Raw genomic sequence first — 25691 nt, 5'->3', positions numbered from 1 at the left:
CAGAACCTGACCATGCTGGCTCCCCCGGTCTCGGACTCCCAGCCTCCAGGATGGTGAGACATATATTTCTGCTGTTTATAAGCTTCCCAGTCTATGGACTTTGTTATAGCAACCCAAACTCACTAAGACAGAGCACATAACTCTAGTATAGGTATCTCTGTACATACTTAAAAATCTACATCATTAGTCCACGCATTTCTTGAGATCTTATCTCATTTATCATTTTCGTAGCTTTGCAGAGCCTCATACAAAAGTTTGGTACACATTTATTAAATGAAAGGATGAAATAAATGGAAGTATCACACACTGACCCTGTCACCAGAAGAGACACAAACTGCTTTAATGCAGCACCTGCTCTGTAAGCAAAAAAGAAGGAGGGGAGGGGCAGGCAGGGGGCTGTTCTAGGGCCAGGGCTCTGGGAACACACACAGACTTGGGTGGCTCTAGTCTTGACACTTGGAGCTGGAGGTGTGGGTGGGTAAGAATACAAGCCTGCAACACGCGAGACAGCTCAGGACAGACTCTGTCCATCTGGCGGGTGCTGAGCCACGGATGCAGAGGAAATCACCGAGGGAGGAGGTGACCAAGGACAGAAGAGCCCTGGGGAAACTAATGTTTAAAGACGTGGGCTGAGAAGCTACCGCAGGAGTCAGAGGTAGCAGCGACACCAGGAGAGAAGGAGTGGTGCGCAAAGGCTAGCGCAGGATTAGGTAAATGTGCTGGTGCTGCACAGAGGAGGGGGTGAGCCCTGGGAAGTGGGGAGTCTCAGGCGGCGCCAGCGGGCACAGCTTCAGTGAAGGGTGCACGGGGACCAGATCTCAACAAGGAGCATGCAGGAGCTGAGGAACCTAACACAGCAAGACCCCTGCCCCTGCACTGAAGCTCAATGTCCTCCCTCCTCATAAGTAAATGACAAGCCTCCCATCCAGGCAGCTCCTGCCTGGGGCTGGCCACTCTCCTTCTTGGTAGCCAGTGACTCTCTCCTCTCTTCCTTCCTTCCCCTCTCTGTCTCCTCTGTCTATACACCCTCCTTAGCTCAACTTTCACTCGTCCTTCCTTTGCAACTTCCAGTGGCTCAGTTAGTAATCTCCAAGCAGGTTTTTAAAAACCCTCATGGTATGTTGGCTTTGAAATCACTCTCAGGGTGATTATCTGAATACACTTTCCACATAGTCTTTTTGGTAACTGGGGAACCCTTGAGTGGACAGTGCCAGAATCTTACAACTGCAATCAGCAGGGTGTGCCTTAAGGTCAAAATGTGTGTTTTTAGAATGCTCAATTTGGGGACAAGGAAATTACAGATTTTAAGAGAGCATTACATTTCTGAAATTTGGGATTAAAGTCTAAAAATTACAGGAGCCTTTGTGCTTCAAGTTCAAGATGTTCCCATGACGACAAACACAAAGCTAACTTGACTTAGCAGGATTATTCTCCGCCCAGTCTTCAGTACAAGGCTCTGATGCACACTTTGCCCGAACAGCTGCCGGGGCCCTGGGAGATTTTGCAGCCACAAGAAGAGCCCAGAGCACAGCTTCTGGGGCGTCCTTGTGGGAGTTCATGGCAAGTTCATAGCAACTTAAAGAACTGTATAAAACACCCTTAAAGAGCTGAAAAACCACAACTGTTCATCAATTACAGCAAACACTAACTGATTTTCTAATAATTAACACTCAACCTGGTGGCTGGAAGAGTTCATGGGGGTGCCAGTGATGAAAACTGCAGCAGCAGCAGCCACAGTTAACGTTTAAGGCATACTCTGGACTTTTACATATACTGTATTCCTTAATTCAAACCTCACAAATCCCCTGCAGCAATATCATTATCCTCATTTTACAGATGAAGAACCAAATTCAGGAGTGTGAAGCAACTTGTTTGGGGTTACAGCAAGTGGTGGTGCTGGTGACTTCAACCCTGTGTTCTCTCTATTAGGCCCCTAATTAACACCATCTGCAATTTATGAACCGCCAAAGTATACTGTTTTGGAGGACCAGTTGAGCATCTAAAAAAACAATAAATGTCAATGATTAATATAGTTACATGATTGACGACTTGATGAATGGTAGGCACTGGACAAGACCTTGAAGCTACTACGTTAAAACAGAGATGGAAACAATGGAAGGAACAGCTATGGTGACAAAGTAAATCTAAGTTCCCCTCACCTTGGTGTCGATCTATTCAGTTTGCAAGCATTGAGAAGACTCACAGATCTGTTTAATCTACATATAAGAGGCACAGAAATAAAGCAGAATAAACGTGAGTGCAATTAATAAAAGCGTGGAAAAGTATTTTGATAAGCTTCAGTAAATTGCAGGACGCACACATCAAAATCGAAAGACATTTTGGTTCGCAAATATAGACATGGATATAATCCTTCACAACTCTTCCAAGATATTTGTCATTCCCATATTTGCATTAAAATGTTAAAACTTTAAAAAAAAATCTTACTGTTGTCCCAGACGTAGAATAAAAAACAAGACATTTCCTTTTGAGAGCCAAGGGCTCTTATGAATTAAAGAGGATTTACTAGGACTCAAAGTGAAGGACAGAAAATAAAGCTTAAAGACAAGACATTTGCAGTAACAAGGGCAGCCAGAGAGAGCAATACTGTACACTCACTGCAGGAAGCCTCCTCAAATAACCAGCAGGGAATATCAAAGAAGCTATGTTCTCTCTGGACGGCGAGTGAAAAATAATGCTCTTTATTTTGAAAGTGGTAGAAGTACTGGCTTGTGAGAGACTGTGCAATAATGCAGTATATTTTTTAGTGCTTAAGGCAAGTATTTTTTGTGTAGAAAGGCACAGACATCACCACTTATTTTGTTTTCCCTTCTGCTCTCTGTCCGCACACCCAAACCTGCAACCTTGTAAGTTATGAAAATAAATGGTTCTTTATATTACATTACATATGCATTCAACAATTTGTGCCACTTAACACTTTAGACATAATAAAATTTCTGCAGGGAGACTGGTGACCATAAGAAAAACAGATGTCTTTCTTCTTATGGTTAATAAGAATTCTAAGCATAAGAAGCTACAATTAGGTTTTCTTTCATCATGTGATTGGGAATCAAAAATTGATTTTCCAAAATTTTGCAAAAGTATCCCAAACTTTTACAACCAAAACAGAAATCTGACAGACAGCTCTTATGTGTGACCAGAGATTTTCTGATGATTTCATTTGTCCTGACAGCTGGGGCGACTAACACTGGATAAAAGCAGTGATCTGCTCAACAGACACTTACTAGGCATCAACCATCCACTGTGCGCTATGCTGAGTGCTGGAGGGTCCACAAGGGACCAGGACCCACCTGGCTTTTGTCCCTCAAATTACGAGATAATTCTGACAGACTGAGATAACGCACTTCAGTAATTAAATTAACAAATGCTCATATCTTTCACTGTCTAAAAACTGATCTTCGGCAAAATCCAAGTCATTTTTCAGGAAGGCTAGTGGTCTGGGAGAATCTTAGAGAATTCTATATACATAAGTCTTTCTTTCTACAATACAAAGTCAACTACTCGAGCTAGTGGGGAGAACCATATCACTTCTGATAACGGGACAGGTCCCGCAGGTCTTTCTTTGTTCAACAGGACAATACTTCCACCTCTATTTTGCTACTGAGAACAGACTCAAACACGGATTTATCACCTACGTTTCAATAGATCGCAATAATAGAGAAATAGATTAGAAATAATTCTTAAAAATCAACTGAAGCCAGATTTTGGCTTTCTATTCTTCAAATCACGCTATGTACCCAGCACTGGCTTCAGTGCAATTACAAATGCTGTACTTCTAACAAGTGGAACTATTTTTCCAAAGGACTATCGGCTGTTTGTTTGGAAGCAAGAGATATTTACCAGTCTATCTCACATTTGTCACAGAGCATTTTTTAAATAACGCTTTTTGTACCAGTTTTGTTCTTTTGATCTCTGTTCACATAGCTTGGCCTATTGTCATGCTCTACTTATGAGCCCAGAGAACAGTGATTGTCTCTTTCTTGAACCAGTAGAAATGTTACTCCATTGTCAGCCTCCGCATCCCCACTGAGCAAGGTATGACCTACAATGTCTTCCCTGGATTTTCTGCCTTTTTTCCTTTGCCTAATGGAAACAAAGCTTTTCCCAAGGATTCCAAATCAAGCCCTCAATCGAAGTCTTAATTGGCAACACAAAGCACAACCGCTGGGCACTGGACTATTTCCAAAGGGGATTTTGTTCTTAAGCACCAGGCTGAAAAACCCCCGGAGAAAAGAAAACAAACATATACCCATCCACACACCACAGATGCCCCAACTCATTTAATTTGGAACTCTGATTACAGAAAAATTCCTACCTGATTGTAAACATATTTGAAATGACTTGGAAGTTATTTTAATCCTAATATTCAGAATGCCCAGCCTGCTTCTTTCTGTTTTCAAAATTCTCTCCTAATGAGAGATCTATAGGAACTTTACCATGGAGTAGCAATTAGATGCTACTGTTCTTATTTCCAGCTTCCAAATGGAAGGGAAGTCCCATCCACCGAAGCCCATAAACGCCAGAAACGAACCAAAATACATGAATCACTACACTTTCACTCAAAACCCAGAGTCTTGGACACTCAGTCTAGAAAAATATGTATTTCTAGTTGGCAGCTATATGCTGACAATAGCTTATTAGAGTAATCAAACGGATATTCTGTAAATTATAAGGAAAAGTCTACAGAGGCCTTAGAATGTTTCTGGGAGGAGGGTTACCATTTAAGTGCTAGCACACACACGTACACACTTAGATATAACACGATGGCTACTGAGCATAATTGTTCACGTGTTCGTTCACTCCTTCCCGTCTTGCTCCCTTCCTCCCTCCCTTCTTCCCTAAGATAAAATTGCTGAGAGTAATTGCCACCTAGGAGCCCTTTCATATGTGGCTGAAATGTGGGGGTGTAAGACCCAGGCCTCTGTTCATAGCCAGGACTTGTTTCCTTACTTGGTGTTTGGCCCCGACATCCCCTTAACAACATCAGACCTGCAATCTGAGAAATCTTTGCTGAGAGTCGCCCTCACTCCTGACTGCTGCTCCTGCTCCCACAAATAGTACACAGACAGGATGGGGCATAAAAGAAGGATGATTTGCAAGCAGTCATTATATCAAGCGTTTTTCCCGAGCAGATGTCAGGGCTGACCTGGAAATCTGTGCGGGAAGCAGCCGAGCACAATGGAAGGCGCACAGGCTTTGGAGCCAGACAGCCCGGGCCACGTTCCCCACGCTCCAGCCACATGACCCTGCCACTGCTTCATCAGGGCTTGTGTGCTACTCTAAACCCTTTACTGTCATGAAATGTGAACAGTGTTCACAGCATCTTCTCTCGGAGTAGATCCTATCGCGAGAAACTACTATTTTGGCAGTAATTCCTCGCCCATTAAAGTTTTATCAGGAGATTGTAGCAACTCAGTCCTATCCTCAGGCTGCATTTCGAATTCTAGTTCTCTTGCTATTTCTACCACATTTGCAGTGACTTTCTCCAGTGAAGTCTTGAATTGCCTCAGAGTCATCCATGAGGGCTGAAATCATCTTCTTCCAAACTTCTCTGTTCATGTTGAGATTTTGGCCTCCTCCCATGAATCATAAATGTTCTTTTTTTTTTTTTTTTCCTTTGAGACACGGTCTTGCTCTGTTGACCAGGCTGGAGTGCAGTAGCACAATCATGGCTCACTGCAGTCTCAAACTCCTGGCCTCAAGTGATCCTCCTGCCTCGACTTCCCAAAGTGCTGGGATTACAGGTGTGAGCCACTGTGCTTGGCCCCACAAATGTTCTTAAAGGCTTTTAAAATGTTGAATCCTTTCTAGAAGGTTTTCAATTGACATTGCCCAGATCTATTAGAGGAATCACTATCAATGGCAGCAAAAGCCTTGCCAGGTGCGGTGGCTCACGCCTGTAATCCCAGCACTTTGAGAGGCCGAGGAGGGCGGATCATGAGGTCAAGAGATCGAGATCATCCTAGCCAACACGGCAAAACCCTGTCTCTACTAAAAATACAAAAAAATTAGCTGGATATGGTGGTGTGCGCCTGTAATCCCAGCTACTCAGGAGGCTGAGGCAGGAGAATCACTTGAACCCGGGAGGTGGAGGTTGCAGTGAGCCAAAATCGCGCCACTGCACTCCAGCCTGGGTGACAGAGCAAGACTGTCTCAAAAAAAAAAAATGTATTTCCTAAATAATAAAACTTGACAGTTGAAATTACTCCTTGATCCAAGGGCTGCAGAATGCGTGTTGTGTGAGCCAGCATAAAAACATTAATTTCCGCTCCATCAGAGCTCCTGGGTGACTAGGTACACTGTAAATGAATGGTAATATTTGGAAAGGAAGCTTTTTCTTCCGAGCAGTAGGCCTCAACAACGGGCTAAGAATATTCAGTACATCATATTGCTATAACAGATGTGCTGTCATCTAGGTTTTCTTCCATTTATAGAGCACAGGCAGAGGAGATTTAGCATCATTCTTAAGGGCCCTAGGATTTTTGGAATGATAAATGAACACTGGCTCCAATTTAAAGTCACCAGCCACATCAGGCCCTAACAAGAGTCAGTCTGTCCTTTGAAGCTTTGAAGTCAGGTATTGACTTCTCATATAAAAGTCCTAGATGGCACCTTCCTCCAATATAACGCTGTTTCATCTACGTTGAAAATGTGTTGTTTAGTGTAGCTGCTTTCACCAGTTATCTTAGCTAGCTAGGTCTTCTGCATAACCTGTAGCAGCTTCTACAATAGCACTTGCTGCTTTACCTTGCACTTTTATGTTATGGAGAGGGCATCTTCCCTTAAACCTCATGAGCCAACCTCTGCTGGCTTCAATCTTTTCTTCTACAGCTTCCTCACCTCTCTCAGATTTCATAAAATTGAAGAGAGTTAAGGCCTTGCTCTGTATTAGGCTTTGGCTTAAGGGAATGTTGTGCCTCGTATGATCTTTGATTCTGACCACTCAAACTTTCTCCCTATCAGGAATAAGGATGTTGCTTTTTATTTTTTTCTTTTATCATTTACGTGTTCACTGGAGTAGCACTTCGAATTTCCTTCAAGAACTTTTTCTTTGCATCTATAACTTGGCTAACTGTTTGGCACAACAGGCCTGCATGAGTCCGTTTTGTGCAGCTATAAAGGAATGCCCGAGGCTGGGTAATTTATAAAGAAAAGAGGTTTAATTGCCTCACAGTTCTGCAGGCTGTCCAGGAAGCATGGCACCGGCATCTGCTCAGCTTCTGGTGCGGCCTCAGGGAGTTTTCAATCATGGCAGAAGACAAGACAGGAGCAGGCACATCCTTTGGCAAGAGAGGGAGCAAGTGGGGAGGAGGTGCCACGCTCTTTTAAACAACCAGACCTTGAGTGAACTCTGAGCAAGAACTCACTTATTGTGAAGACAGCACCAATACGTTCATGAGGGATCTACCCTGATGAACCAAACACCTCCTCCCAGGCCCATCTCCAACAGTGGGGATCACACTTCAACATGAAATTTGGAGGAGACAAACATCTAAACCACATGATGGTCTATCCTGGCTTTTGACATGTCTTCCTCATTAAGCCGAATCATGTCTAGCTTTTGATTTAAAGTGAAAAATGTATGACTCTTCCTTCACTTGAACACTTAGAGGCCATTATAGGGTTACTAAATGGCCTTATTTCAATATTGTTGTGTCTCAGGGAAAAGGGAGGCCAATGGAGAGGGAAAGAGATGGGGAAACAATGGGCAGAGGAGTCAGGACACAAACCACATTTATGGATTAAGTTTGCCACCTTCTATGGGTGCTGTTTTTGGTGCCCAAAAACAATTACAGTATTAACACCAAAGATCACTGATCACCATACCAGACATAATGATAACAAAAAAGTTGTAATGTTGTGAGAATTACCAAAATGTGACATGAAGTGGGTACATGTTGGAAAAACGATGCTGATAGATTTACTCAACACAGGGTTGCCACCACCACCAATTTGTAAAAAAAAATGTGGTATCTCTAAAGCACAATAAAGCCAGACACAATAAAATGAGGCATGCATGTATTTGCTACAATAAAAAGTCAATCTTTAAATTAAACAACTCACTCTTAAACAATCAATGGTCAAAGAAGAAATCACAAAGAAATTTTAAAAATATCTGGAGACATATGAAAACACAACATACCAAAACTTTACAGGAGGCAGTGAAAGGGGTACTAAGAGGGAAGTCTATAGTGATCAAAGTTTTCATAAAAAGAAGACAGATCTCACATCAGCCTCCTAACTTTATACTTCAAGGAACTAGAAAAAGAAGATAAAACCAAAAGTTGGCAGAACGAAGGAAATAATAAAGATTAGAGCAGAGATAAATGAAGTGGAGAATAGAAAAACAATAGGAAAAAAATCAACAAAACCAAGAATTGGTTTTTTTAAAAAAGATCAACAAAATTGAAAAACCCTTAGCTAGACTAACAAAGAAAGACAGAAAATTTAAATAACTAAAATTAGAAATGAAAGGACATTACAACGGATATAACAAAAACGAGAAGGACTATAAGAGACCACTGCGAACAAGCATATGCCAGAAAATTGGGTGACCTAGAGCAAATGGATAAGTCCTAGAAACACAAAGCCCACCAGGACTGAATCATAAAGAAGCAAAAAATATGAACAGACCTAGAACTAGTAAGGAAATTGAAGCAGTAATCAAAAACCTCCCAACAAAGAAAAGTCCAGGACCCAATGGCTGCAGCGGAGAATTCTATCAAACATTTAAAAAAGGATAAATTCCAATCCTCCTTAAACTCTTCCAAAGAATTGAGGAGGAAGGAACACTTCCAAATCATTGCATGAGGCCAGCATTATTCTAATACCAAAACCAGACAAAGACACAAGAAAAGAAAACTACAGACCAATATCCCTGATGAATGTTGATGAAAAAATCCTCAACAAAATACCAGTAAACTGAAAACAACAGCACATTAAATGGATTATATACCATGACAAATTGGGATTTATATTTGGAGTGCAAGAATGATTCAACACATAAAAATCAATCAATGTGATACAATATTCACAGAATAAAGGACAAAAACCCCATGATCATTTCAATTGATGCGGAAAAAGCATTTGACAAAATTCAACGCCCTTTCATGATAAAAAACACAACAAACTAGGAATAGAAGGAAACTACCTCAATGTAATAAACGCCATATTTGAGTGGCCATAGATCAAATAATACTCAATGGTAAAAGACTGAAAGCTTTTCCTCTAAAATTAGGAAGAAGGCAAGATACCCACTCTTGCCACTATTATTCAACATAGTACTCAAAGTCCTACCGAGAGCAATCAGACAAGAGAAAGAAACGAAAGGCATCCAAATAGGAAAGGATCCAAAGTAAAACTATCTGTCTACAGATGACAGAATCTTATATTTAGAAAACCCTAAAGATTCCAGAAGAAAACTGTGAGGACTAATACATAATTTCAACAAAGTTTCAGGACACAAAACCAACACACAAAAATCAGATGCATTTCTCTATAATAACAATGACCAAGCTGAAAAGGAAGTTAAGAAATTAATTCTATTTACTGAAGCATCAAAAAGGATAAAATACTTAGGAATAACTTTAACCAAGGAGTTAGAAGACTTATACACTGAGAACTACAAAACTTTGCTAAAAGAAAATACAAAAAAAGAGAAAGACATCCTATGTTTATGGATTGGAAGACTTAATATTGCTAAAATCTCCATACTACTCAAAGTGATATGCAGATTTAATGCAATCTCTATCAAAATCCCAAAGGCGTTTTTTTGCAGAAATAGAAAAAAACTATCCTAAAATTCATATGGAATATCAAGGGACCCTAAATAGCCAAAACAATCATGAAAAAGAAGAATACAGTTGGGGGCCTCCCATTTCCTGATTTTAAAACATACTAAAAAGCAATAGTAATCAAGGTGGTAGGGTATTGGCCATAAGGACAGATGTGCAGATAAATGGTACAGAATAGCTACTGATGGATGAATGTATAGACAAAATATGATAAAGATGGGGATAACAGACACTGGGGACTCCAAAAGGAGGGTGGGAGAGAGGTGGGTAAGGGTTGAAAAACTTCCTATTTGGTACTATCTTCACTATCTGGGTAACAGGATCAACAGAAGCCCAAACCTCAGCATCACAAATATACCCTTGTAACAAACCTGCACACATACCCCCTGAACCTAAAATTAAAATAAAAAGCAAAATATGATATATACACACAATGCAATATTATCCAGCCTTAAAATCAGTCACATGCTACAATATGGATGCATGTCGAGGACATCACGCTAAACAAAGTAAGCCAGTCACAAAAGGACAAGCACTACTTAGATGATCCCACTCCTAGGAAATACCTAATGTAGTCAGAATCATAGCAACAAAAAGTAGAGAGGTGGTTGCCAAGGGCAGTGGGGAGAGTAGAGGGGGAGTTACTATTTAATGGGTCTAGAGTTTCTATTTTGCCTGATGAAAAAGTTCTAGAGATCTGTTGCACAACAATAGATGCGTGAATATACTTAACACTACTGAACTTTTTTTTTTTTTTTTTTTTTGAGATGGAGTTTTGCTCTTGTCACCCAGGCTGGGGTGCAATGGTGCGATCTCGACTCACTGCAACCTTGGCCTTCCAGGTTCAAGCGATTCTCCTGCCTCAGCTTCCCAAGTAGCTGGGATCACAGGCATGTGCCAACACGCTCAGATAATTTTTGTATTTTTAGTAGAGAAAGGGCTTCGCCTGTTGGTCAGGCTGGTCTCGAACTCCTGACCACAGATGATCTGCCCGCCTTGGCCTCCCAAAGTGCTGGAATTACAGGCATGAGCCACCAAGCCCGGCCAGCACTACTGAACTCTACACTTAAAAATGGTTAAGGTGGGCTGGTCTCACACTCCTGAGCTCAAGTGATCCGCCCACCTAGGCCTCCCAAAGTGCTGGGATTATAGGTGTGAGCCCCTGCACCTGGCCCTAAAATATAAAAATCTTTAAATGATAATTACGAAATAATAGCAAAGTTAAGAGCAAACTGTGCTCTTTGTGACAGATAACATCAATATTTAGACTCCACTGTTGGGTACATTTTGAAAGTATGAGCTTATCCAAATTGCATAGAGAAAAATCTAAGGTTGCTATGGCAATCTGAATTTTGCCATGTTCCCAGTATGGACTTGGGAACAGCTATTTATTTTTACCCAGGTTATACTAACATTTGTTTTTTCAAAAGAGAACTTTAAGTAAAAATACAAAACACCACACTGTGGTTTTAGCCAGTGAGGTTTCAAAGCCAACACAAGTAAATCTAAAACAAGAATAATAATAAACTTAACTAGTTCTTGTTATGGCACCATATAAAATGTTGGACTTTTATAAGCTTTAACTCACAGAAGAAATTGTACAATGTCATTTTAAAAAGTAATACTCGTGTTGGAATCTAAGAGAGAACTGCTTTGAGAGTTCATTTAAGGCCCTGCTTCTGGCTCACCTTTTGGTTGCTGGCACAGCAGTTTCTTTCCTGACCCCGGAGGGGGATGGTAGAGAGCCAGTAGGTTTCTTTGGTAACACAGTGCCATTGTTGACCGTGGTTCTTAAAGGCAGGGTCTGCATCAGTGGTCTTGCTGTAAGACAAGCAGAAAATAATATCAGAAACTTCCCCTTTGCAAAGGTAACATTTTACAGCAGGGGTCCTCAACTGCCTGTTAGGAAGATGAGGCCACACAGCAGGAGGAGGTGAGCAGTGAGAGAGTGAGCAACTCTTCATCTCTATTTACGGTTGCTACCCATCACTCATGTTACCACCTGAGCTCTGCCTCCTGTCAGATCAGATTAGATTCTCATAGGAGTGCAAACTCTTGTGAACTGTGCATGTGAGGGATCTAGGTTGAGCGTTCCTTATGAGAATCTAATGCCTGATGATCTGTTGCTGTCTCCCATCAACCCTAGATGGGACTATCTGGTTGCAGGAAAACAAGCTCAGGACTGCCACTGATTCTACGTTATGGTGAGTTGTATAATTATTTCATTATATATTAAAATGTAATAGTAAGAAAGAAGGTACACAATAAATAATAAGAAAGAAGGTACACAATAAATGTACCATGCTTGAATCGCCCCAAAACCATCCCCACCACCCACCCCACTTCTGTGGAAAAATCATCTTCCACAATTTTCTTGGTGCCAAAAAGGCTGGAGACCACTGTTTTACAGAACATAAGCTAAGTAGAAAGGAAAAGGACATGAATTTTGAAACACCAGCAGCACTGACAAAGGTATGAAGGCAATTCCTTGGAGAAAGGATCATCTTTTCTTTCCTTTTTTTTTTTTTTTTTTGAGACAGAGTTTCACTCTTGTTGCTCAGGCTGGAGTGCAGTGGCACAATCTCAGCCACCTCGGTCTCCTGGGTTCAAGCGATTCTCCTACCTCAGCCTCCCGAGTAGCTGGGATTACAGGTGCTGGCTACCATACCCAGCTAATTTTTGTATTTTTAGTAGAGATGGGGTTTCGCCATGTTGGCCAGGCTGGTCTCGAACTCCTGACCTCAGGTGATCCGCCTGCCTCGGCCTCCCAGTGTTGGGATTACAGGTGTGAGCCACCATGCCCAGCCAAGATCATCTTTTCAACAAAGGCAACCTAGACACTAACCTCACACCCTACACAAAAATTAAAACAGCCCATAAACCTAAATTTAAAATGCAAAACTATAAAACTTCTAGAAGAAAGTGGTTTGGTGATGAGTTTTTAGATATAATACCAAAAGCACAATCCATGAAAGAAAAAAATTGATAGTTTGGACTTCATTAACATTTTTAAAAATTTGCAAAAGAACTTAAGAGGATTAAAATACAAGGCATAGATTGGGAGAAAATATTTGCACATCACGTATCTGATAAAAGACTTGTATAAGGAACATAAAAGGAACTCTTCAAATTCAATGGTAAGAAAACAAACAGCCCAATTAAAAAAATGGGCAAAAGATCTGAAAAGACACTTCACCAAAGAAGACATATACAGATGGCAAATAAGCATATGAAAAGATGCTCAACGTCATTTGTCATTAGGGAAATGCAAATTAAAACAATAATGCGATACTTCTATACACCTATTAGAATGGCTGAAATCCAAAAAGACAGACAAAATACCAATTGATGGCCGGGATGCCGATCAACAGGAACTCTCATTCCTTGCTGGTGGGAATGAAAAATAGTACAGCCACTGTGGAAGACAGTCTGGCAGTTTCTTATAAAGCTAAATATAGTTTCACCATATGATCCAGTAATTGTACTGACACTAGGTATTTACCCAATTGATCTGAAAACTTATGTCTACACAAACCCGCATGTAAATATTTAGAGCTGCTTTATTTACAATCGTCAAAAACGGGAAGCGACCAAGATGTCCTCTGATAGGTGAATAGATAAACAAACTGGCCCATCCATACAATGGAATATGAGTTGGTGATAAAAGGAATGAAGCAAACCACATCTGAAATCCACATTGCTAAGGGAAAGCAGCAAGTCTGAGAGGCTCCATGTTGTATGATTGCATTTATATGACATTTGAGTAAAGGTAAACTAAAGACAGAAAATCCATTTGTGGCTGTCAGAGGTTGCAGGGCAGGGGCTGAATAGGTGACATACACGAGGTCTTCTAGGGTGATAAAACTATTCTGTAAGATACCATCATGGGGCATATGTGACATGATGCCTTGTCAAAGCCCAGAGACCCTTACAGCACCAAGAGTGAACCTTGAAGTATGCAAGTAAAACCAACTAGGAGACAGGGAAACCCCATGATGGAATGAAGATTGTATGACAAACATATGACAACCTCACTGAAGGTAGTGGGGGGCAGGAAGGTGCTGACCTAAGTCATTTTGGAAATGAGTAGAGACTGTAAAACTAAAGATAACAGGAACTGCGCATCAGCACTGTATTCTAGTTAGTAAGGGTGCTTCCCACAAAGGTGGAGGCTAACAATTCTGAAACCACTACACAGGAACATCAGGATGGAACAATTACATAAAAGGATGGAGGATGGCAGGGGCAGGTCTCTCACTGTTGGAGAGGGAGGTGATGGATAAGCAAGGGGAGATGGCGGGAATGAACCTTGTGCCACTAGAGTAGAGACATCAGTATGGACTCAGGTTTCCCTTAACACAGATGCAGATATGTAAGTATAAATACATACATAGACACCCACACACACAGGTTAGTATAAACACATGTTTCTGAGCTCTGTCTGCTGACAGGGCCTAAAGCAATGACACCTAATGCCCAAACCTTGGTTTCCAAGGCCATTCTACAGCAGAAGAAAGCATGCCTTCAGGGGAAGCAGCAGCACGTAGGGCTGGGGCAGGGAGCACATGAATCTGGAGTCTTCTGTGGTGCCAGAAAGTAAAGAAGTGCTCAGACAACAACAACAAAACCAAAAGACACTATTTTGGTGGGGGCAAGTCAAACGGACACAAAACCTAACTGAAAGAGCTCCCAAAGGCCAAAGCTGGAACAATTTGAGCCACAAAACAAGTAACATAGTATTCGATTATAACCCAAAGTACACAACGAGTATCTGTAAGTTTACGCTACAGTATATATAAATAAATGATTGGGTAAATACATAAATGAAGAGAATGGACAAATCCCCACACAGCTGTATTCTGAATAATTTATGTGGCTACCCCACCCTCAAGAAGGTAAAATATAATCTGTCAATCCTTAAATGTAGCTGGCACATACTGACTTCCTTCTAACAGCCACGTGACGAAGATGGGGGAGAAGTCACTCCCCAGTGGAGAGACCTGACCAACACCCCCTCAGCCAGATGGCCAAGGTCAACAACCACAGTGATGAGCCATGTTGATAGCATGCACCCTTGGACGGGATGTGCTGATAAGATGAGAATGGCACTTTACCTCTGTGCCTTCCTCCCTAAAGCCCATAAGCTGAGTCTATCCATGAGAAAAACATCAGGCGAAGCCAAGGTGAAGGATAGTCAATGAACCCTCTAACAGGTATTCCTCAAAACTGTCAAGATCATCAAAAACAAGGAAGACTGTCAGCCTGGAGGAGGCTGAGGAGCCAGGGTAACTAAAGATAATGTGTTATCCTGCATGGGAACCTGGAACCAAAAGGGCTTAAGGGACAAACTAAGGAAATCCCAATAGAGCATGGTCATTAATTAATAATAATGTATTAATATTGATCCATTAGTTGTGACAAATGTACCATACTAATGTAAGACGGTAATAACAGGGGAAACTGGGTACTGGGTCTATGGGAACCTTCTGTGCTTACAACTTTTCTAGAAATCTAAAACTATCCTAAAATAAAAAGTTCATTTAAAAATGCTAGCAGAGGCCAGGCATGGTGGCTCACTCCTGTAACCTCAGCACTTTGGGAGGCTGAGGCAGGTGGATCACCTGAGGACAGGAGTTTGAGACCAGCCTGGCCAACAAGGTGAAACCTCGTCTCTACTAAAAACAGAAAAATTAGCCAGGCGTGGTGACATGCGCCTGTCATCCCAGCTACTAAGGATGCTGAGGCAGGAGAATCGCTTGAACCCGGGAGGCAGAGGTTGCAGTGAGCTGAGATCCTGTCACTGCACTCCAGCCTGGGCAACAGAGTGATACTCCATCTCCAATCAAACAAACAAAAAAGCTAGCAGATTTTGTTCATCATAGAATTAAATCTGCCTCCATTTAGGCTCTTAAAATATTACCAACAACAAAACTGTGTATTATGCCAAATTTTTAACTTGCTGGAACTTTCCAGTCCCTAAAGCTGAGGGCCAATCTTCCTTCTCTCTTTAATGTAAAAGAAAGTGAGGCCTCCTCCATGCTCCCACAGCGCCTTGCCCTGGCCACCGTCATCACACTTGGAACGCTAAATCCAATAGTCTGTCTACTCCATTAACTGCAGGATCCTTGAACCTAGTACCTGCTCCCAGGCCTACACACAGAAGGGAGTGAACATACACTGGAAATGTAACTTGGTTTAATTTCAGTAACGAAAGCCTTGCTTCTAAGAGCAGACATTATGTTGCCATTTTGGAGTTACTACTAAGTTGTTCATTCTTTCTTGAGTGATAATTTCAAAATTCAATCTCATAATAATCTATTGTTGTCCTTTTCTCAAAAGAAGAAATAGAAAATAGGATTTTAAAAGCCCATGAAAAGAAAATCAGATGCAATGCAGGAGGCATTCCCAGAGTGTATATTTTATATCTTAAAATATCATAGAGTAGCATCAGAAGCAAGTAGAATATTAAAGTTGTGATGAGAGATCATGAAAGAAAAATAGAGGGTGGGAAGAGGAGGAAGAGGAGAGGGATGGGAAGGGGGAGGGGGACGCACACTGACTACTCTTGGAATGACTGAGAAGTTGGATAGATCCCAACTTCGGCAAGATCCAATTGCTGCTCATCCCTGTCTTGATAACATCCTTGGGTTTTTGTAACCACTGACTGATTAAATAGCATCGTAACTCCCACCACCAGCACGCTCACTAAGTACCTATTTTGCACATGCCATCACGCCAGGTTTCTTTCACATTACCATGTATAAAAATTATTAGCCACTCAAGGAAGAAAGCTCGCTGCCATAAGAAAACCTGGTGGAAGGAAAAATACCTCCTAGTGTTGAGTCTGAACAGGTGCCAGCCTGGATCTTGAAGATGGCAGGACCAGCCTGGATCTTGAAGATGGCAGGAAAGAGGAGCAGCTGTAATGAATCATTTTCAGATAAGTGCTCTTTAAAAATGCAGAAGTGACATAGCAGCAGGGAAGTTTCAAACACAATTTTCTGCTCGTCATGTGCTAAGGTAAATGGATCCCTAGCTTCCAGATGACACTAAGATATGAGAGATTCTTTTGGTTCATGAAAGGGTTGTTTTAAAAAAAATTAAATTTTTCCTAGAGGCAAAACACGACAACAAACACAGCACCAAAAGGAGAATTTCTCAGATGAAAGGAGCCTGAGAAACGCTGTGTTTGGAATGCATCTGGTGGAAGGATTGCAGGATGGCTGGAAGCCTGTCTCTGGGGGTAAGAGGTGCCCAGGTGAAGGAGGGCAAGGGTCTTCGAGGCAGACAGGACTGGACTCATCCTCAGCTGAGCTGGAAGACGCAGCACACGCCTTGGATTCTTTCTAAAATGAGGCCAGAGTGCCCACCCACCTTGCAGGGCTGCTGTGAGGACTAGGAATGAGCAATGCGAAGTTTCTAGTACAGTGCCCGGCACATAGTAGACACCCTAGAAGTGGTAGCCATTATCCCCTGGCTACATCCCGACAATAAAATGCTCTGTTGTGGACAATGGGTGCAATTTTGTATCGTGAATATAATGTGAAGAGAATAAAATGCTATGGTCAAGTGGTACCAGAGGCAGAATCAGAACCAGTGAGAACCCATGGGCTGCATATCCTGTATACAGATTTGGAGTAGAACCCTAGGCACATTCTCCCCCAAAACCAGCCACTTACTTCCTGTGCTTACACCAAGGCAGAGTGGGGGAGGTAGTGGAGAGGAGGGGAAGGAACTCAGGCCTGGGATTTAGGGGCCGGGGCGCCAGTCCCTGCTGTGTCCCCACCTAGCCAGGTGTCCACAGGCAAGGTCCTCTGGGTCCTATTTTCCTTACCCATAAAGGAAAGCCTTTGCTCAAAAATGTTCCTTAAGGTATCTTCCCACTCTGAAATCTGTTGTCTTTCATTCACGTGAGAAGCGTGTTCTGTAAAGCAACATGTGAGTTTCCCAGTGAGTTGGCCTCTCTGAGAACAGACCCTACCAACCCGCTGGAAGTGAAGGGAGAAGGGCAACCAAGCTGAAGCCTGGTTTCCAGTAACAGGTGCGGTATTTATGCTCAGCAGTTTCCTGTTATATTTCATACTATTTAAACCACCTTGAGTTAGATTCCCTGCAATATGACTCCATAGTTTGGTAACTGAAAATCTAACTAAGGTATTAAAAATCTCAGGTCCAAACACATTCATAATTAAGCCTGAAATAAATTTTTTTCATCATTCTAAATGGTTGAATTAGAATACCCAGACTTCAAAAAGCACTATCCATGATAATATATTTTCAAAACTACAGTTGATATGAATAAATCTAGAAGTTCTAGTAAAGCTAGCCAAATCTACTAATGCATTTTTTTGATATTAAGTTATAATCTAATGATCAAGAAACCCTTTTAACTTACATCATATCAATAATGCAATGTGCACTATTTGATATATAAAACTCCCATTAGGCTTAAAAACATGATTACATATATGATTATATGAGGAAATCCAAAGTTTACTTTTAACATATGTAACCACTATGAAGTTAGAATTCCTTATTATCCATTTCAAAATTTAAAAGATGTCTGTATTTAGAACTGGAAAAGGCAACCTGCTTTTGCTAAGTTATAAGACAAAGTAGATGATTAGCTGGGTGCTGGAGGAGATTCCTATCATCACCATCACCAACATTCAGCAAAATCACAGGTGCACATATCCTCTGACCCAGCACCCCTACTTCTAGGCACCTGTCCTAAAGAGACTGGCAAAAATACAAAACGCGCTACGCACACGGCCAATCACTGCAGCACAATTTGCAAAACCAAAGCCTGTTGCAGGGACTGGTTGAATACACTGTGGCATCTCCTAGCAAGGGAGCACTGTGCAGCTGTAAAAGGAATGAGGAGGCTGGGTGCGGTGGCTCATGCCTGTAATCCGAGCACTTTGGGAGGCCGAGGTGGGTGAATCACCTGAGGCTGGGAGTTCACGACCAGCCTGACCAACATGGAGAAAACCCGTCTCTACTAAAAATACAAAAATTAGCTGGGCGTGGAGGCGCATGCCTGTAATCCCAGCTACTCGGGAGGCTGAGGCAGGAGAATCGCTTGAACCTGGGAGGCAGAGGTTGCAGTGAGCTGAGATCGCACCATTGTACTCCAGCCTGGGCAACAAGAGCAAAAACTCTGCCTAAAAAAAAAAAAAAAAGGAATGAGGAGGAGCTCTAGACACTGCAAAGGAATGCCTTGTAGGCCACACTGCTAAGTAAAAAGAGCAAGGTTCAGAACAAGAGAGCATGCTACTTTGTATCTACTGTCCAGAAACCTGAAACCCTACAGCAGAGTTAAAACTCTGTCTCTTACTGCATCACTTTAAAAAGGTTTCGAAATTATCAAAAGGCACATGTAGATGGGGCTGTCCATTGTACCATGCGTTTTCATTTGAATTCTTAGGCATGGGTCTAGGAGTGCAAGAATCCTGTAACATTAAAAATTCAATATAATAGAAATATAAATGGGGAAAAAGACATTAATGAACTGATTTCATAAAGTAATTTATTAACAACCGAAATGCCCATTGCCTGATAAATGGATAAACAAAACGTTGCATCCAGTGGAATATTACTTGACAATGAAAAGGAATGATGTGTGATCCAACATGGGTGAACCTTGAAAACAAGTACGCTAAGTGGGAGAAGACAGTGGCAAAAGACCACATATTGTATGAATTCATTTCCAGAAAACATCCAAGGTGGCAAATCTATGGAGACATGATGTAGACTAGCAGTTGCCAGGGACTGGGAGGAGGGAGCAACTGGAAATGACCGCTCACGGGTGAGGAGTTTCTTTCCGGGTGATACAAATTTTCTAAAATTAGATAGTGGTGATGGTTTTACAACTTATACTAATAATCAATGAATCGTACATTTTAAAAGGGTCAGTTTTATGGTATGTGAATTATATTTCAATAAAACTGCTATTAAAAAGTCATTCATTGGACAATTAGGGAAATCTGAATGCTGACTTGCTATTAAATGATATTAAGAAATTATTAATTTTTAAGTGTAATAATGGTATTATAGACTTTATTTTTATTTTTGCTTTATTTATTTATTTATTTTTTTGAGACAGAGTCTTGCCCTGTTGCCCAGGCTGAAGTGCAGTGTGTGACCTCGGCTCACTGCAGCCTCGACCTCCTGGGCTCAAGTGATCCTCCTGCCTTGGCCACCAGCATAGCCGGGGCTACAGGTTCACGCCATCACACAAGGCTAATTTCGGTATTTTTTGTAGAGGTGGGGTTTCACCATGTTGCCCAGGCCAGTCTCTAATTCGTGGGCTCAAGTGATCCACTTGCCTCAGCCTCCCAAAGTGCTGGGATTACAGGCATGAGCCACCATGCCCAGCCATTATGGACTTTAAAAAAGAGTCTATATCTTAGAAATACATACTGACATATTTACAGATAAAATGATATAGTGTCTTAGATTTGCTTTAAAATAATCCAATATGGGGTGAGGGGTAGTGGGAGAGGGTCATAATGAAAACTGACCACATATTGATAAATGAGAATGGCAGGTAAAAGGTACTCTTCTTTCTACTTTTGTACACATTTGAGAACATTTTCATAATACAAAATTTGAAATGTCTTTTTTAATCTCTGAAAAACTACAAACATCTACTAAACCCTTTTCTATAAATCACTACAGAATATCTATCTAAACTGGAGAGGGCAGCTAATGAGAGAAACAAAAGAAACTATAGTATGTTCTATCTAAAAGAGCAAAAGAGAAAAGATTTTTTTCTGTAATTTGCCAATTTGTAAGGAGAAGGTGCAGTAGACAAGAGAAAAAGCAAAAGCCACTTGCTCCTTAATTTTGGTTAACCAGGATAAAGAACTAAGTTAATTATTCATTAATGTCATTGACTGCCAAGAGCTTAAAAATTTTAATTTGTCAGTTGCACCTACCTAATAAAACTTGTGAAGAGACCGTAACATAATATTTCACACAATGATGTGCTGAATATGATCTAATGTATTTGGCAGACTTTGCAAATCAAATTAAACCTTGAAAAAAGATTTTCAAATTATATTCATGTTTTAAATATTTGGTTTAATGTGAATAATGCTAACTTATGGAATACTGCTAGAGGCATGCACAGTGAGGCAATGCAGATGGCAGAAAGAACACGCCAGCCGGGCCCTGGGGTCCAGTCCCAGATTTAGCCCTTGTGTAGCCTGGGCAAATCGCTAAACCTCCCAGAGGCTTCATTCTCATCTAGAAAATGGGCACAATGATAGTTGCCTCACAGAAACGTGGAGGGGTGAAATGGGCGAATACATCCAAAATGTCTGCTGCAAAGTCCAGCCCTTAGTCAATCAATACATGGTACCTATGAGTAGTATTCTGAATATCAGTGTTAAGTGCCAGTGTAGCACAGGCTTCTCACAGCTAAAAATCTGTAGTTGGCTTTTGACAGTGGTTGCAGAGGCTATGTACTGAGGCTAGAGGGTTTTGATGTCTTGGAATGACAGGACTGACTTGCTTATTAACCTCCCCAACAGAAGCCTTCTGGTTATATTTAGTAATTCTCTGATCCATTAATTAATGAAGCCAATAATTATTATAATTCTTTGATATTCTAATTCATAGATCCACTAGTTGGTATAACTGATTGTAAAAGTTGCAAAGGCATATTAAAGTATTTCATATTAAAGTACTTTAAAAGGGAAGCTGCCTAACTAGTCTGAACAAACAAGCAAAATTTCAAATGGGAAATATGAGCTACTCACTGGTTAATGCATAACAAAATAGACAATCCCAGATACATGGCACAATGACTATATTTTCATCTACATTTTACATTTTAAAAATCCCTGCACTAAAATGAAAATCAGCTGTGTGTGTATACAATGGATTGATTGAACTCCAAACTACTCCCTGTCTTCTTGAAAACACATGTGAGTAAACCCCTGGCCTCCTGACATTTGCCATGAGCCCTGCTGTTGACCTCAGATTCAATGCAAAGAAAGAAGTGATTTTTTAGAACACAAATTTCTCCTGCTTATTAAGAAATACACACCACAGAACATTTAGAAACTAACTAAAAGTATTTAAAAATTCATAATCCTATTACTCAGGAAAAAGCCCGTGAATTACTTTTGCTATACAGTACTTCATTCCAGTCTTCTTTGCATAAATTTTGTCTATTTAGTTGAAATGATACAGTATATACAGTTTTATAGCCTGCATTTGACTCAATGTAATGCGTAAGCATTTTCCCTCTTGTACCAGTAACACAAACATTTTTAAAGACCACACAGCATTTAATCATATGGAGGCACCATCATCTCCTGGCCATGCCCCTACTGCTTGCTGCTCCCTTATTGTTTCCTATCCAGTTTTTCTCCGTGCTGCAATGAATTCCCTTACTCATCCATCATTTGTCTGTATTTACGGTCACAACAGCAATATCTAAGGGGTCTGTTCACTGTATTCTGCTACCAGAGTATTGCCCCACTCCAACCACAACTCTGAAACACTTCCGTATTAGCAAGAATTTTAATACAGCCCTTCGTGAACGATTTGATTCTCTTTTCTCCACTACATGGTAATCCAAGCTCAGCAAAGTGGAAACATTCCAAGTCATTCTATCCAAGAGTAAATCCAACATGAACCAAGCCAGCTTTACGGGCTGAGGTTCACCACAGTGAAGGTGTGTGATATGGTAGCCGGTTCTTCCTATTTTAAATAATATCAAAGGAAAAGGAGAAAGCAGAGTCTGGGGAGCTCACAGAGACTGAGGAAATCCTAAGACCCAGAGCAGTATCCTCAAGGGAAAGAAGACCTGGGTAACTGGTGCAAGCAGGCCAACTGCAGGGACAGGGGAACAAGTGACAGCTCCCTCTCTACAGAATACCTATCCACAGGCCCAGCACATTACAGTGGGCCACAATCTCGTCCCATTTCAGGAAGCCTTGACCTTAGCTGTCAGTGAATTATTTCCATGAACCTGCAGTTCTCATCGTTATACTAGTCAAGGCATATGAAGAATGATAGTCAGCCAAAGCTTAGAGGTCATGATAACATTCTTCAAATAAGTGGAGTATTATTGTGGAAAGGAATCAGAATGATTATCTATGGCTCCACAGGTACTGCTGAGGCCAGTGAGTGTTGACTGCAGTCTAAAAACTAGCTAGCGGCTACAGCAGCAGAAAGACATGCGCTCTTCCCGCACTAGCTTTGAGCAGGACCCCCAGTGAGTACCTGCCTGCTTCTTGGTGGCACAGCCACGCCCAGCATTGGGCAGACAGCAAAAGCTGTACACCCAAACCTCAACATACTGAGTGAGACCTAAGCATTAAAAAACTAACTGTGGGGGAAAAAATCACTTGATATTTAAAAATAAGAATGCAGGTCAGATGCGGTGGCTCATGCCTGTAATCCCAGCACTTTGGGAGGCCGAGGCAGGCGGATCACCTAAGGTCAGGAGTTCAAAACCGGCCTGGCCAACATGGTGAAACCCCGTCTCTACTAAAAATACAAAAAAATTAGCCAGGTGTGGTGGCGTGTGCCTGTAGTCCCAGCAACTCGGGAAGCTGAGGCTGGAGAATCGCTTGAACCCGGGAGGCGGAGGTTGCAGAGAACCAAGATCACGCCACTGCACTCCAGCTTGGGTGACACAGCAAGAACCTGTCTCAGAAATAAAAATAAGAATGTCATGTGTCCAGGCTACTTCAAGTCTATATGAGGATGGCAGGCCAAAATATTATGAAGTGATAATTGTGTGGCCACTTAAAACCAAAGGAGATTTGCCTAAAATCCATCTTGCCTAAAAGACTCCCCACCCCAACCATGACCACAGAGAGCCAGCTCTAAAGACAGACAGAGGTGTGCGCACCAGTTCCCAAGTGCCCACATGGCAGCTCCCTCAAAGATGAGCACAGCCAGGGCAGCTGCTGCAGGCACACCCCTCCTGCAGGCACACCCCTCCCACGGGCACGCCCCTCCCACGGGCACGCCCCTCCCGCGGGCACGCCCCTCCTGCCCCTGTTTCCACTGTGCTCTAATTAGCTGCACAGAAAGTAGAGAGCCCAAGGTCCCTCCACTCAGGGGATGCAGCCCACTCACCTGCTTTCTTGTGAATCTTTTTTTTACTTCTTGGTGTGACCTTCTGGCAACTAAGCTTTTCTTACAGTTAGAAAAAGAATGTTTATAAAGAAATATCAGATGACTATGAAAACATTTATTTTTCTGTGCAGTTATGAAATTCAAATCATTCTTAATCAAGGAAACAAAACTCTTGGGCACACCCTGTTATTTTCTTCCTGTAGTTTTCTAAAAATAAGGAAGTTTCAGAGGTCTGAAGATTTATATAAAGCAGCTCCTTCAAATGTACCCTTTCAGACACAGCAGTCATCAGATTTATTTTTGGAAAGCTGGTAGGTCAAGAATACTTAAAATAATGCGGTTTCTATTTAAAATACCTGAATCACTTTGTAACTCAGGAGGAAAAAAGATTACTTAAAATGATTATTCAAAATGCAGACATCAGCCCAACAGGTGTAGCCATCTCACACGAAGCTGGTGATAACATCTGGGATGACAAAGAAATTGATTTCTTCCCACAGATGTGTGGAAATGCAGCCAAGTACTTGAGAAAAAAAACTCAAAGACGCAACCTTAGACAGTCCTCCCTCCCAACTCCAAGGAAAATACACATTAACTGTGAAATAATTTGTTAAATTGAAATAACAATGAAAGGTAGTCCTTTTGTTTGTTTTTGTTTTGAGATGGGGTCTTGCTCTGTCACCCGGCTGGAGTGCAGTGGTGCTCTCTGCAGCCTTGGCCTCCTAGGCTCAAGCAATCCTCCTACCTCAGCCTCCTGAGTAGCTGGGACCACGGGCACTTGCTACCACATCCAGCTAATTTTTAAATTTTTTGTAGGGATGAGGTCTCACTATGTTGCCTAGATGGGTCTTGAACTCCTGGGCTCAGGTGATCTGACCGCCTCAGCCTTCCAAAGTGCTGGGATTACAGGCGTGTGCCACTGTGCCCAGCCAATGAAAGGTATTTTTAAAGGAACATCTAAATGTTGTAATCTCAAAAAACGTTTTAGCCAAAGGCATCTTACAGCCAAGACGAATTCTCTTTTCTACAGTTAGTCACGAGGAAGAGTGATTCTGGCTAAAGATGAGCCATTTGCAAGTTCATGTAGACATGAGGGCGCCAGCTAGCTGGACAGAAATTGTTAGGAGGCGTTTTATTTCCAACATTGTCTAATTGTCTAATTCCATTATCTTCTAAGAAGATAATGACAAAATTATTTAACACAAATATTGCTTTTTAATATCTCATTCCCAAGAGCCACAGGGACATGAAATGATGACTTAAATTTGCTAGAAATCTACCAGGGACAGAGCTCTGTAGCAGGTGATGTCCTTGTGGACAGCAGAGGAGATTCAAAAGGAACACTAGGCTTTGCATGAGAGTGGCTTGCTTTGCAGCTAGAAGAGGGGAAGAGCTAATGATAACATAGGACTCTGAGCTCCTCAGAGGGAGGCCCGCCACCTCTGCACCCCCAGTGCTTGGCTCAGAGCTTTGAATGTGGCATATGATCGAGTGTTGCTATGCTGAACTGAATGATAGTATAAGCTAAGTGCATAGAAAGAGATAACAGTTTTCAAAAAAAAGCTAGGTAGAACAACCTCCAAAAGTGGCCCAAAGGATCGTGGTTCTTTCTGCAAGCTCTCTCCATCCCAGAGAATCTTGATAAAGAACTGTTCTCGGCCGGGCGCGGTGGCTCACGCCTGTAATCCCAGCACTTTGGGAGGCCGAGGCGGGCGGATCACGAGGTCAGGAGATCGAGACCATCCTGGCTAACACGGAGAAACTCTTGTCTCTACT

The 25691-nt window shown here is 41.7% G+C and overlaps 1 protein-coding gene across 6 annotated transcripts in view; it reads right to left on the bottom strand.

The window, feature by feature from the left end:
- The window catches only part of EML1 (EMAP like 1), a 203845-nt gene that overhangs the window by 64406 nt on the left and 113748 nt on the right, over positions 1 to 25691 (bottom strand). For 3 of the 6 annotated variants that reach the window (XM_009428449.5, XM_009428448.5, XM_001157076.7), the window contains exons 3-4: positions 11501 to 11633; positions 2160 to 2216 (exon numbers count right to left, since the gene is read on the bottom strand). In XM_009428449.5, the coding sequence (XP_009426724.3) occupies positions 2160 to 2216; positions 11501 to 11633 (190 nt within the window). The remainder of the gene's footprint in view (positions 1 to 2159; positions 2217 to 11500; positions 11634 to 25691) is intronic. The other 3 variants (XM_009428453.5, XM_510159.8, XM_009428450.5) reach the window with 1 other exon arrangement.

The sequence above is a fragment of the Pan troglodytes genome, chromosome 15 (genome assembly GCF_028858775.2).
Source record: "Pan troglodytes isolate AG18354 chromosome 15, NHGRI_mPanTro3-v2.0_pri, whole genome shotgun sequence".
NCBI lineage: Eukaryota > Metazoa > Chordata > Mammalia > Primates > Hominidae > Pan > Pan troglodytes.
Note: the sequence above shows the minus strand (reverse complement) of the source record. Positions and strands in the feature narration are given on the sequence as shown.